This window comes from Epithele typhae, assembly GCF_022376455.1.
Source record: "Epithele typhae strain CBS 203.58 chromosome Unknown BXZ73scaffold_2, whole genome shotgun sequence".
NCBI lineage: Eukaryota > Fungi > Basidiomycota > Agaricomycetes > Polyporales > Epitheliaceae > Epithele > Epithele typhae.
This window is the reverse complement of record NW_025954193.1, coordinates 1,377,086-1,389,794: the sequence shown is the minus strand read 5'-3', so window position 1 is coordinate 1,389,794 and position 12,709 is coordinate 1,377,086. Positions and strand designations below refer to the sequence as shown.

Below are 12,709 nucleotides of genomic sequence, written 5' to 3'. Positions count from 1 at the left end.
GAGATGGACGTTAGGAGGACGAATGGCCAGTATTATCTAGTACGTACGATCGACCAATAGGAAGTGTCGGAACTCGGAGACTTGATTTGAGTTCACTGACGAGTCACGACGAGTCGCCGCTCTTTGAGAGGAGACTGGAATACACCTATTGATAAACGTCGCAGTGCGCACATGCTGTGGCAGGTGTCTTGTATGCCAGCAGACTCTTCATGAGCCGATGCTCAGCGCTTCAGACGAGGTAGTGGACTGCTCTCGGCCAGCCTTACTCAGAAGTTCATATTGATTCGGCTTGAAGCCTGATCACGATTTGGTCCCGTGTTGGAGGGTGTTCCGTTCATGTGATGATGCAGAAAGCTTCACGGAATGATCAAGCGGAAGTTGTCATAAGAGAAGGTTGAAGCAGATCGCAAGTCAAAATGGAGTTCGGGTTGGGCCCTGTTGGGCCTCACAAACGATCACGTGCGCCGACGCGTCGCGTTTCTTGAACACCTGCCGCTGCAGTGCAGCCCGCCGTCAGCCTAGTCCCTCCCCCGCCTCTGTCCTCAGCTTGGAAAACAACTCATCTGGCTAGTGTATTTTAACAACAATGACGAACGTTCTCCGCGTTCCCAAACTTGACTTGCCGGCTATTCTCGTCCAGCAAAACCCTCAGATAGACCTCCGGCTCGACGCGTACGAGACCTCCACCCGCAACTTCCTTGCCGCGGTCTCCAACTACACCCAGCATGCAGTAACAGAGATAACTAAGCGAAAGAACAAGTTTCACGCGGACAAAAAGGCGGCTGCTGAGAAGGCCCAGAACATCGAGACGGAGACGACCCAATGCAAGGTCAAGGAGATTGAGCTCATTTCAGGTCCGTTTGCCGCTGAAAATACATGTGTTGTGTCATTCCAACATTGCCCACTTCCCCAGTTCTGGACAGGGAGGCTGAGGAGAAGAAGGAGGCTGAGGCCAGCGTTGCCCAGTTTCGGAGACAGCTCGCCAGCATCAAGGAGAAGTGCGCGTCGCTGGATGTCGAGATCGAGCAGCACCGGATAGTGGCCGCAAATCTCATGCGAGGTATGTTTGTGCCGCATACGATGTGAGGTCTCTTCTGAGGTGTTTCCCCCCTCCTCCGAAATAGAGCGGAGACGCGAGCATGGCATCCTCAATGTGCACGCAGCAAATATCATGCCAGAGATGCTCGCATGCGAGGATCGGCTGAAGTGCTGGATAGAGGGCATTGGTCCGGACCTCACCCTCGTTCGATTTACGCATATCGACCCCGCGGACATTTCCAGGGAGTTCAGTCTGGTGCTCGACGTATCTGAGCCTGTAATTCGAGGTGAGTCCAATGCCTCCTCCCGTCCGTGCCATCAGTCTCATGCAGAGGTCTGTAGTGCCAACAACAACACCGGGTCTCCCCACACTTCCCATCATCCTCAACGAGTCGAGCGACTCCAACGTCATCATTCGGCGTGTCAGAGCAGCATTCGTTGAATTGGTTGCGCAAGGGAAATGACCGCGTATCTTGTCTTGACTTGGAGGACCCTGGATATCTGCGCCCACTGTATTCGCACACCCATCTGTATGTCTAGCTTCCTTTCTGTTTCGTCTCTTGCGTGCATATTCATCACAGCACGCTGTTGCGTTCAGTGCGCAAGTCCCTGTCTTCACCTACGCACTCATGACAATCAAGCATGACCCCAACATAGCGGGCAAGGTCACCCTGGAACCCGCCGTTGTAGAATGAGTAGAGAACTCCGGTCTGGCCATTCAAACGCAGGGCCTTCCCTGGCCTCGAATGCCTTTTAACCCGCTCACAGGGTTAAGTGAGTCTCCTGGAGGAGCGCGCGTTGGTCGCAATCGGACAAGTTCCCGAAGATGGACGTCGGGAAAAGGAAGGACAGTATGTTGTGGTATTTGTACACATGCGATTCTCATACCACGAAATATCGCGTCACTGAAACCTTCCGTGGCAGCATCTTCTCCTTCACTTCCTGACAAAGCTCTGTACACGCCTTCGCGAGGTACTCAAAGTCGGCCATCTGCAAGACAAGCGCATACGCCGTCAGCATCTCTGCCCCCAGCACGACAAACTGGACGTCTTACCTCGGTGAACACCTGGGCACTGCATCGACACCACCACCCACCCGTATAGAAGTGCAGGCTTGCATAAACTTTCCACTCCAAAAGGAGCTTCTCCATGAGGAACTCCATGATCTTGTTCTTCACTTCTGGCTTGTAGATTTCGCCTGGTTCGGACTCGACCGGAAGGGGAAGCTGGACGTTGCTCTGGGAGTACCGCACTACGGTCAGAACGCTCATTCGGGTTCAGCGCAAGCAACACACCATGCTTAGGGTAAGTTCGCCGCTTTGGTCCATCACACTTGTGCCCATAAGCTCAGCGAGCCTTTTGGCGCCATCGATAGCGAGCTGTCGGCAGTACGTGTTGATCGCGGTTTCACCGCCAATCCATGTACGAAAAGCAATCGCTGGGCAACCTTTGTTCGGCTCCCCTCGAGATGACCGGTTGACAGGAACGGGCTTACCGTCGTGAACCGACAGGTAAGGCGTGAAGTCGGAGGTTCCAGTCCCTGCACCGCGCTCATCAGCTTCCAGAGAAGAAGGTCTCGATGACGAAGAGCCAGACATTGGAATTGCTCTACGAAGTTCGTGCCGACCTCTTTGAAGCGCGGATCTTCGGGCGAGACGTACCCATGCGATGTCGGCAAGGAGGACTTCATCATGTACTGGTTTCTGCCGCCCGAGTTAATTGCATGCCGTCCACGCAGACCATCTCACCTCTTCGGCACGTAAAGCATTGCGCACGCCCGCTTCGCAAACAACCACTTGTGGCAGTTCGACAACCAGTAGTCCGGCTTCGACTCGCTCAAGTTGATGTCGAGCTGCCAAGCCCCATCAGTCGCCTGCAGCCCTTCCAGCGTCCCCACATCTTCCACCCACCTCCTGCCCGATACTGTGCGCCGCGTCGATGACGCTCCAGACGCCCTCCTCTCGGCACACCGCTGCCATCTCCTTCCACGGCAAATACACGCCCGGCTGGGACACGATGCTATCGATGACCGCGACTATCTTGTTCTGCCGCTTCGCCGGCTCCGGCGAGTGCCCAGGCGAGATCGGCGGGACGTCCGTGAAGCGAATGTTGGGGTGTTCGGCCTTGAGCGCTTGGATCTTGGTGTGGAACGCGGCGACGATGTCCGTGTGGGCCATTGGGAAGATGAGCTCGACGGCGGCGACGGTGGGGCGTGGTGGGTCGGCGCGGTCGGCGAGGTATTGCATCGTCTTCGAGACCGCTTCATAGGTCGTCGACGCTGGGGTGAATCAACACATATGGTGCGGATATATGCGGCGTGTAGGGACGGGGACGTACCTCCGACGATGATGTCGCCGTCGCGCCATTCGAAGTTGCGGAGGACGGCGTTGAGCGCGACGGTCGCGTTGGGCACGAACACGACGTCGTCAACGTCCGCGTTGACTATCTTGGCCACGGCCTCGCTGCATAGCGTTTGTGAGAAGAGGTCTGGCCGTATGTTTGAGCCTCGATTCATACCGAGCCTTATTCAGAAGAGGCGCGCCCTCGAGTCGCATGAATCTATCCGGATTGCGCTCGATCCCAAGTGCGTTTTCTCCAGCAGCAAAGAGGACGGGCAATGGAATCGATCCATACGAGCCTGTGATCGGGTCGAATTCGGTGTGCACACGTTCGCTACTTGTAGGCATCGTGCGCACTCACCATGGTTCAGATTCACATACTCTTCATCGAGGCCGAAGTAAGCCTTGAGCTCATGCCCAAACGGTGGGGGCTCTGAGCGTGGGTCGTAGCTTTCCCCGGGACCTGGCTTGTGTGCTGGAGTGGGCATGTCGAAGAGATTATGAGGTCACGATGGAGATGCAGCGTCCTACTAATATACTTGGACGTGAGAATGACTGCACTGCTTAGTCCGGACGGGTACGTGGCCGGTCAGAGTCAACTGATAAGCCTGTGTGTATACATTTAGACTCCTGCAGAGGCGAAAGCCTCGTGAAGTAGCAGACCCCCTGCAAGCCGGGCCCTGGCTCAGTTCGTGGACTTCCTCCCTCACATGGTGTACATTAGACAAATGCAGCCCACAATGACGTCGTAAACAAGACATTCAACCAGTTACAAGTAGTATCGATCACCTGAGAAGCGCGATCAGAACGGTCAGAACCACGGTACAGTCGAGCTCGCTGCTCACCTATATGTCCCATACCCGGCTCGACTACCCACACCTTCCTGCCTCCTTCCTCTGCTGGACTCGTCAACGTGTTCTCCGAATCCACGGTCTCCAGAGTGTCCCACGTCGCCCATGCGTCCCTCAACACCGGGTCGATGGCTCCGCACACGACGCGCACCTCAGGGAAAGCGCGCTGTAGGGCCCTGATACCACCTGGGGACGCGACAATGAAAGCGACGAAGATAATGTTCTTCTCAGGGACACCGTGGTCGAGGAGGACACGGATGGCCATGAAAGCAGCAGCCCCAGTGCCGATTTGAGCGTCGAGGAGGAATACGAAAGACGACTGGGCGAGGTGGCGTTGGCGGATGCAGTACGGAAGCATGAGGTGGAGGAGAAGGGGTTCGCCGGTGCTGTTCTCTGACTGGATGAGGAGGGAACCCATGTTAATGTCCTGAATGACTCGACGTAGGCCGTGTTCTAATGGACCGCCTCTGTGAAAGATGTCAGTCATTCTGTACGAGTGAAAGTGGTTTGCTACGTACGAACGAAGGATGGACACCCCGCATATATGCTAATAATACATATGTAAACAAGATGATCATGCTATGAGATGTAGACACCTACACTCGCGGCCAATTGCTGCCCATGATAAGTGGCTGAGATCGGAGTCACAATGTCCTTGAGCTTGAAAGGAAGGTATTCCATGGCTGCTTCCGATAGTAGAGTCGCCAGTCGGTCAGAGAAGAAGATGAAGTCTTCACGAGAGGTGTCTCGGTCACGTAGAAGAGTGAAAATCCCCTTGGTGCCATGGACATCAAAATTATATCTACCGTTTACATCCGAAGACATTCTCACCTGCATCTGAGGTGTTGAGGGGAGCAGTCTAACGTTAGGGAAATATTGGTCTGGATTGACACCGGGAGTCAAGCATTTAGGGACCGCCCTCGCAAGACTCTTGCGTAGATAGTTGGTTCGCTCTGCTATTTTGCGATGTATGTGCGTCGCGATTAGCTCTATGGCGATAGTGTTGTCCGATCCTGGAACAATCTGGAGAGAGAATAAGACATGCACACGCCACGTGGGTGAGGAAGCTTACTATGTTGGCGTAGCGAGAGGTCGGCTGTACGAAGTTGTCATATGCTGGTTTCACAAAGCGGAGATACCTACATGAGGTGAGATTCGTCAAGCACAACGGAGAAGAAGACATACTGCTCCAAAACCCCTTCGACACTCCGTCCGCGCTCCTTGATGTCCCTTCGGATTCGTCGAGACAACATGAGGTCGGAATCACATTGAACGAAGATCTGTGACGCGTGGTCTAGGGGTGGTTGAGACCAAAGTGCGGTGCACACACCTTCATGTCGTAAAGTGATCTTAACGCTGGGTCATGCAAAGCAAGAATACCCTCGACTATTCCAGCATCTAAGCATATGCATTCATTTCAATTACGATGAACTGACCGATGATGATGGAAGCGCCATAGAGATATTTGGTTTCAGGTAAACGTTGGTGTTCCGTGAATGAGTAGATCGGGATGTTTGTTTGATTTCCAGCCTTGAGATCTGCTAGGCACTATATTGCTTCAATGCTTAGAGCGACAACGACAAACAAGTGGAGCATACTGCAGCAAAAAGTGGCATGTCGATAGCATCTATGTATATGTACAGACCCTGTCAGCATGGGCATACTAAGCACCAAGGATCCAGCGCACCAGGGTGATCGAAATCATAACGGTTGGCAAATGCCAAAGCTAGATCCGCAGGTGAATGCTCCTTGTAGAAGCTATCCTGTAAGTCTGGTGTCAGCGTGGTGAGTCTCGAACGCAAACATAGATGTTTACCTGGGACAGGATCACAACAGTCGGGATAGATCCCAATGCCTGGACAATTTGACGGGCGACATGGGTCTGACGGCAATGCGAGGGTGTAAACCAGCGAACGGGATGGACTCGAGAAGCGAGTGACGACCTTGCCACTGGCCGAGCCACCTGAAAGACGGGGTTTGACACATGTACCAATCTCAATGACGATTAGCTTACCTGCGATCCCAATTACGAACGCGTCGCTGGTAGCGTGACCATCCTCGTCGTACCTACGCCCCCTCAGCATCGGGATTCCGAACCATGCAAGCAAGCGCACCATGGAGGACGTCCGTGAGACTTTAGGATCGTGTTCTTCTTCGCCTGAAGCGTTGTTTCGTTATGAGGACTTGGTCCCCTTGTCGGGATGCCCGTTCTATATAGAGGCGGAGAAGCACTGGGAGTGGGGAGGACGAGCGGCGAAAGCTGTTTGGTGGCTGCGGGTCCGTCCATCGTCGAGAATAGTCCAATGTCCGTCCTGCGCGGTATAAGGGAAGGCTGTCGGACTGTCGATGAGATAGATGGGTATCGAGAGCAGGCCGTTTAAACGGCTGCCTCACGCAAGGGGCTGGTGGTGGCTGGGACCGACGTGCCTTGCGGCTCTTCCGCTCGGCCCGCGACGAGCCGCAAGTGCTCCTTCCTTCCTTCCTTCGTCTCCATGTCTTGCGGCAATCCCTCCACGGAGGCTGATGCATTGATGCAACGTGAGTATGTGTCCCATGGTTCTCCGTCTCCGCTCCAACGTCACCCACAGGCCGCAAGAAATACGATAAAACCAAAGCTTGTGTCAGATGTAAAACCTCTGAGGGCAATCTCGTCGTCCGGCATGCTGTATACTGCAAGTTTGTCGCGAGCATTCGTCGATCGTGCATACATGCTGACCCTTGTGATAGGGACTGCTTCTTTCCCTATGTTACGCACAGGTTCCGCCGTGCACTTGAGCCGACGGTTAATCCCATCCCAGATGGCCCTCGCAAGACTACCTTGAAGCCGGCAGGCAATCTGCTCATCGGCTTATCTGGAGGTCTCGGTTCTTCAACACTTCTCGATCTCGCACACCGATGCTACATCGCCCTCGACAAATCCACAATGCCGACGAACGGTGGGCGAGATCATCCCAGACACGGGCAGGTGTGGAAGAAGATTGTTGCATGCTATGTTGAAGTCTGCGACGCCTTCCCCGGGGTGAGTCCGATAATTCTGATATTGAATTACCCATGCTTATCTGGGAGAAGTAGATGAAAGATCGCACCGAAGACGTTTCCCAATTCGTTGGGAAATACAACGAAATCGACCTCATTTCTCTTCGAATACAAGACGCATTCGATTCCTCATGGTGGGAGACAGTCGGCGGAAAGACTGCGCGCTCTGCTCTGGGTGCATCTTTGACGGATGAAGGTACGCCCACCCCCTCGTGTATCGGTCCCCAGTCCGTTCATCTCGTCCAGGACTCCCAATCGAGGCCCTCTCCGAAGCAACTCAAGACCCCCTTCCATCCCTTCGGGCATACCTCTCCACCCTCCCTACTCCAACCGCCGTCCACGCTTCCGTCCAAACCCTCACACGACTGTTGCTCCTCCACACCGCACTCCATGAAGGCGCATCCCACCTCGTCCTCGGAACCTCTCTGACCTCCCTCGCGGTGTCCCTCATCTCCGGAGTCGCGCAAGGCTCTGGTTTCAACGTTCGTGAGGAGATGTACGAGGAGTGGGTCCCGAATCCCATCGTTGCAGACGTTCCGCCTTTTCCTGCCCCCGCTACACCTTCACTCACCAGCGCCAAGGATGGGATGAGTAACCAGCAGAGGCCAAGGAAACGCCATAAGCAGAAGGAGGAGAAGGAGAAGGCATCGCTCCCCGTGGAGCACACCATCCGCGTCGTCCGCCCCCTTCGCGATCTCGGGATGAAAGAATGTGCGGCATGGGCACATTGGTCCGGCGTCCCCGTCGTCGGGAAAGAGAAGTGGGAATGGGCTGGCGCGAAGCCCGGCATCAGCGCGCTCACGAAAGGTGCGCAGTCCTTCTCAATCTCCGTATGAATATCGTCTGAGCACCTTCGTCAGACTTCATCCTCGGTCTCGAGCAAGACTACCCCTCAACCGTGTCGACGATTGTCCGGACCTGCGCCAAGCTCGCGCCCAAAGGCGCTGTCGCCTGCGCGTGCGCCCTATGTGGTCGGTCAGTCCCCCGCTTTCTCGCCCTTCGCAAACCTCTTGGCGCTCACGCCCACCACACCGCACACAGCCCCGTGCAGGAAGGCGTGCAAGAGTGGACGGCCCGCATATCCATCCGCGCGCACCCCGGTCCACCCTCAAATCCACCCTCCACCTCGCCAGCACCACCCACACCTCCGGCCGACTACGCCCCCAACATGTCTCTCACCCCGCTCCTCTGCTACCCGTGTCGGACGATGATCACGAGCCGCAGCGCGCGCCCCATGCCGTCGCCGTGGCCGCGCGCCGTTGGCGAGTCCAGGTCTGGAGGTGCCATCGCGCTCCCAGTTTGGACCGCCGCTCGCTTGTCGGCCGCCGCAGCCGCGGCGGTGGATGCAGATACGCGTGGAGGAGGCACCGACGAGGAAGACGGGGAGGTGCGGCAGAGCAAGAAGATGAGTCTGGACGAGATGCGTGGCGTCGTCGACACGTTCTTGCTGGCGGATTAGGCTGGCAAGACAACTCATACGTCTCAAGTTAGTCAAGAAGCAATGATTAGATTCGAGGTCCATTGTACATGTATGGTCATATAGTATGTACGGTGTACGGTCGCAACTTTGTGCAAGCCGTCTGATGAGGGTGACATTGTCCGAGTCGTCGTGAGTTCCGGAGTATATGGGTAGAGGCGGAGGGCGAGTACTGATACATCATTGCTACAATGGACGCGCGGCGTCGCGGACGTATGTAAACGAGAGGAAGCGATAGAAATATATGCTACGAGGAAGTCCGCGGCCGGGCTTATGGTCTTATATTCTACTCGTGAATGAGAAATGTCCTAAAAGGAAGGCTGTAGTGGGTGTGTGCATCGGGAGACCGGGGCTGGATAGGCTTGTAGACAGAGGCATGGAACTAGTTATGCAGGTACGTAGAGACGAAAAAGGTGTGTGCCGTTTGAGGGTAGAGATGTGTGTAGATATGCGCATGCTCAAAGATCGATGGGGGGCGAGATGTTGCAGACAGCGAGGTTGGTAGAGAAGTTCGAGCCGGGGTAGAACCAGAACGAGACGGCGATGACGACGTACAGACCTAAAAGCGTGGAGAGCGTCAGCTACGGCTTTCGAGGGATTTGGGGTGTAGTACGCACAGATGAGGATGACGCCTTCAAGCCAGTTTGACTTGCCGTCCGCGACGACTGAGGACATTGTCGTCACTGAACAGAAACCGCGTCAGAAAATGGTCACCAAGAGTGTTGGGTAACCTAGCCACGCACCTGAGATGTACAATACAACAGACTGGAACGGATCGAACAACAACGCAAGTGGCTTGTCGAGAATCCACCCGAGGATCACCATGACTGGAATCACGAACAGAGCCGTTTGCTGCGGGTGCACCCACTATGAGCACCTATTGTCACCACTTGCGACGGAACGCACTTACAATAGTTGACCCAACGGCGACGCTAATGCTGAGCGTGAGCTGGTCGCGGACCGACACGTTGACGGCAGTTACACACTCCGCGATGGCGCTGACGGTGGGTAGCAGCACCAGACCAATCCATTCCTTGTCGAGCGAGGGTGAGACATTGTCCATGGCGTCTACCATCCACTCCGCGTTGACCGCGACGAGCTGTAAGCCATGCTGATTAGTCAAAGCTACCCACCACGAAAATCACAAAGAACATACAATGGTCACGATGGTTAGCATGACGATGGTCATCGTCCAACTGAGCTCCACCTGCTCCGGCTGGGCTTTGGGAGATACATCCGGAGAGGGAGATCCATGCATGGGCACCGGGCTGGAGCACATGGGCGAACTCTGCCATGGTTCCCCGATTGTCGCGTCCGAGAGCGTGCTGAGCCTGGTGTCGCGGTAGTGTGTTTGGGCTCGTTCGTGCATCTCCACGGGTTCTCCGCCATAGTAGTACGCCGATAAAACGTCGCTGATGGGCGTACGTGACCTGCTCCTGGGGCGCTTCCCTATGCCCGGCTTCCGCCTTTCCGCCTCTGACTCAGAACTAGACCCGTTCCCCAGGCCCGAGACGGGGGAGTACCGGTCAGGACTGCTAGGTTCAGAGCCCGAGCCCGAGTCCAAGTTGCTCGTCGTGATCCGGAATGCCTGCGCGTCGGTGACAAGCCGGACGCTTTGTTGGGGCTTTGCGATGGGGTTCGCAAGCGTGAGTTGAGAGGTGGTTCCGAGCGGAGAGGAGAGGAGTGCGGTCCGGCTGTTGAAGTTGCTGCCTGTCGCTGCGGCGCTGGAGTGCAGGTACGGCGAGGATCCAGGGCGGGGCGTTTCCGAGTTCTGTGACATCTCAGGCTCCTCGACCAGCGTATCGATTCTGGATTGGGAGCGACACGGCGGGTAAGACTTCTGACTGGTACCCTTGCCTGTCAGCGGGCGAAAGGTTGCGCGTGAGCCGGAGTTGCTCCGCAGGCGCTCCAGCGATGGGGATACAGCACGATCGTAGAGATCACTGCCCTTCTCGCGGACGCGCTGCGTGGCAGTGCGCACCGTTTCGGCCGCCTGCAATTTGTCGCTGGGTTGGTGGTGGCGGTCTGTGTAGAGGTGATTATGGGACCAGAGCTGGAAGACTAAGTACGAGGCGTAGACTGGTCGGAGTAGGTCAGTGATTTGCCGACATCGCACGATATCACCACTACTCACTGAAAAGCAAGACAATTGCGACCTAAATCACGCGGAATAATCAGTACGGGCGAAGCGTCGGGAAGTGGTCACAACGTACGCCATGACTCATGCGTAAAATGTCATCCTTCTGCTGCTGTAAGGTGATACTATCTCCATCCCCGGATTTGCCATATGTGAGGGCGAAGTGAAAAGCGGCAGGCAGCAGCACCGCTCCAACACTGATGTTCAACAGAGACGAGTGGATCTGGGTCGTTGCTAACGGACGTTACACCTCGACTCGCACGCGTGAGGGAGGACGCACTCACTGGAATCGAAGCCTTGCTCCGAGAACTTCAACCCTCCGGCGAAGAAGCACATTCCGAGAATGAGCACTATAGAATAACGGCATGAGCTCTGATATGCGAACAATCATCCAGCACACTCACGGAGCTTGCTGAGCATTGCTCCGACCACTGTGAAGAGGTAAGGGAGCTGGTCTGCATAAAAACTACACGCGCTCACTCACGCATGGACTGCACGACTCGTAACTCGCATTTCCATAAAGCTATCACCTATCTCTGCGGTTAGAGGAGGCAATGACCGAGATTGAATGTAAACGTACCGCAACGACTAGCTCGACGCTGGATATAACAAACGGATCAGTAGAAGCGGATGGAACGCTGCGGAGTTTGTACGTACATGTTACTCTGAAACGCGGGCGGATCAGTTCGCTCTCCAAAACCATTGTTCGGGCACCGGACTCACAAGACTGGCGTTTAGTAGACCAGTTTTAGAGCCGCCTATCCGACGGGAAAGAACGCCGGTGGCGAGATCATGGAGCTAAGTTTGGATGAATCAGAGCCGAAACTCGGACACGAGCGATGGAACCCTGACCTTGACCAAGGGAATCATGGCAAGTAGGCATGCTGCGGCCAGAGGTATTAATATCACGGGCAGTCGCTGAAGGGAACCGTTTCCTACCTGAGAAAATGAGCGTCCCAGAGTCGGGTGAGGCAAGCTTGAGGATGCCCTAGAGTCTGTGTGAGCTACACAACAAGATGAGAACGAATTTGACCCTACCGCTACTGGCAGGAAGAGCAGAAGAAGGTTGAACCCTAGAGCTCCGAGATGAGACTGCAGAATATGCAAAGGAAAAGCGCATACGCACATGAATCGAACACGATGGCGCGCCATCCATGCGTGATTCCGACAGAGGGCTTGGGGGCGTTCGGAAATTTGTGGACCGAGGATCGATTTGAATGCTGTTGAGGGAAAAGACCGGCTGGAGAATGCTGGGTCGAGCGGTTTCTCCACCCGTTGAAGAGACTCTGCATGATCGATCGCCTTGGCGGATCGGGGGTGGGAAGCTGGATGAAGGGACTGGAGGACGCGTAGGAGACTGCCGAGTTTCTGGTGGAGGAGCGCGACATGCTGACTGGAGGTGGAAGTGGTCTCGGGGGTGTGTCGGCGGACGAATGCGATGAGCTGCTTGGGCTGGATGTGGGGATTGGATGGCGGTCGGCTGAGCCGGGAGTGGGCATAGTCTGGTTGGGAGAGACGGGGCGAGGGCGTGAGGGAAAAGAGAGTGGGGGTGGCCGCTAGATGGCGGCTGGGTTGAAATCCTGCGTGGTCCATGGCGCAGCGGCTGGACGGAACCGCTCGCCTCGTCGCGTCCGAGAAAGAAGGCGAGCTAGACGTCCGCTTACCTTGCGGCTTCCCTGCCTATTTGGGCGACGCGACGCGCCAACACGCGTGGCGTCATCGTCCTCGCGCGTGCCGGGAGCTGCCGGGCGATCGTCACGCCTACGCGTCCGTGACGTGACTATGCCCCGTGACCCGGGCCGTCACGGGGCAGCGGCGAAGAGCGGGAGAGG

The 12,709-nt window shown here is 55.8% G+C and overlaps 5 protein-coding genes across 5 annotated transcripts; 2 read left to right on the top strand and 3 right to left on the bottom strand.

The window, feature by feature from the left end:
- Positions 1-586: 586 nt before the first annotated feature.
- On the top strand, positions 587-1,502 carry BXZ73DRAFT_38052 (uncharacterized protein; the record flags this gene model as incomplete). The annotated part of the gene is made up of 4 exons (XM_048018115.1): positions 587-854; positions 914-1,060; positions 1,125-1,325; positions 1,381-1,502. 4 exons carry the CDS (start codon positions 587-589, stop codon positions 1,500-1,502), a joined length of 738 nt encoding a protein of 245 aa, XP_047883370.1.
- Positions 1,503-1,920: 418 nt separating this feature from the next.
- BXZ73DRAFT_96369 (PLP-dependent transferase) lies at positions 1,921-3,864 on the bottom strand (the record flags this gene model as incomplete). Its single annotated transcript, XM_048027055.1, has 10 exons — positions 1,921-2,028; positions 2,093-2,275; positions 2,333-2,475; positions 2,533-2,577; positions 2,634-2,740; positions 2,786-2,889; positions 2,948-3,315; positions 3,375-3,499; positions 3,555-3,675; positions 3,738-3,864. The coding sequence occupies 10 exons, from the start codon at positions 3,862-3,864 to the stop codon at positions 1,921-1,923; spliced, it is 1,431 nt and encodes a 476-aa protein (XP_047883369.1).
- Positions 3,865-4,145: 281 nt separating this feature from the next.
- On the bottom strand, positions 4,146-6,514 carry BXZ73DRAFT_86872 (armadillo/beta-catenin/plakoglobin; the record flags this gene model as incomplete). The annotated part of the gene is made up of 14 exons (XM_048024333.1): positions 4,146-4,165; positions 4,222-4,694; positions 4,746-4,774; positions 4,828-5,001; positions 5,059-5,250; positions 5,300-5,366; positions 5,413-5,507; positions 5,653-5,775; positions 5,826-5,854; positions 5,915-5,990; positions 6,044-6,109; positions 6,171-6,190; positions 6,242-6,294; positions 6,342-6,514. 14 exons carry the CDS (start codon positions 6,512-6,514, stop codon positions 4,146-4,148), a joined length of 1,590 nt encoding a protein of 529 aa, XP_047883368.1.
- A 205-nt stretch (positions 6,515-6,719) lies between these two features.
- BXZ73DRAFT_38529 (uncharacterized protein) lies at positions 6,720-8,722 on the top strand (the record flags this gene model as incomplete). Its single annotated transcript, XM_048018214.1, has 8 exons — positions 6,720-6,765; positions 6,816-6,903; positions 6,955-7,246; positions 7,300-7,459; positions 7,510-7,796; positions 7,887-8,070; positions 8,124-8,238; positions 8,305-8,722. The coding sequence occupies 8 exons, from the start codon at positions 6,720-6,722 to the stop codon at positions 8,720-8,722; spliced, it is 1,590 nt and encodes a 529-aa protein (XP_047883367.1).
- Positions 8,723-9,198: 476 nt separating this feature from the next.
- Positions 9,199-12,376, bottom strand: BXZ73DRAFT_38315 (Sodium/calcium exchanger protein-domain-containing protein; the record flags this gene model as incomplete). The annotated part of the gene is made up of 16 exons (XM_048018164.1): positions 9,199-9,299; positions 9,358-9,423; positions 9,484-9,592; positions 9,651-9,839; positions 9,897-9,956; positions 10,005-10,819; positions 10,875-10,896; positions 10,954-11,111; positions 11,162-11,227; positions 11,282-11,308; positions 11,362-11,407; positions 11,592-11,675; positions 11,730-11,761; positions 11,817-11,865; positions 11,916-11,950; positions 12,004-12,376. The coding sequence occupies 16 exons, from the start codon at positions 12,374-12,376 to the stop codon at positions 9,199-9,201; spliced, it is 2,232 nt and encodes a 743-aa protein (XP_047883366.1).
- Between the last annotated feature and the right edge of the window lie 333 nt (positions 12,377-12,709).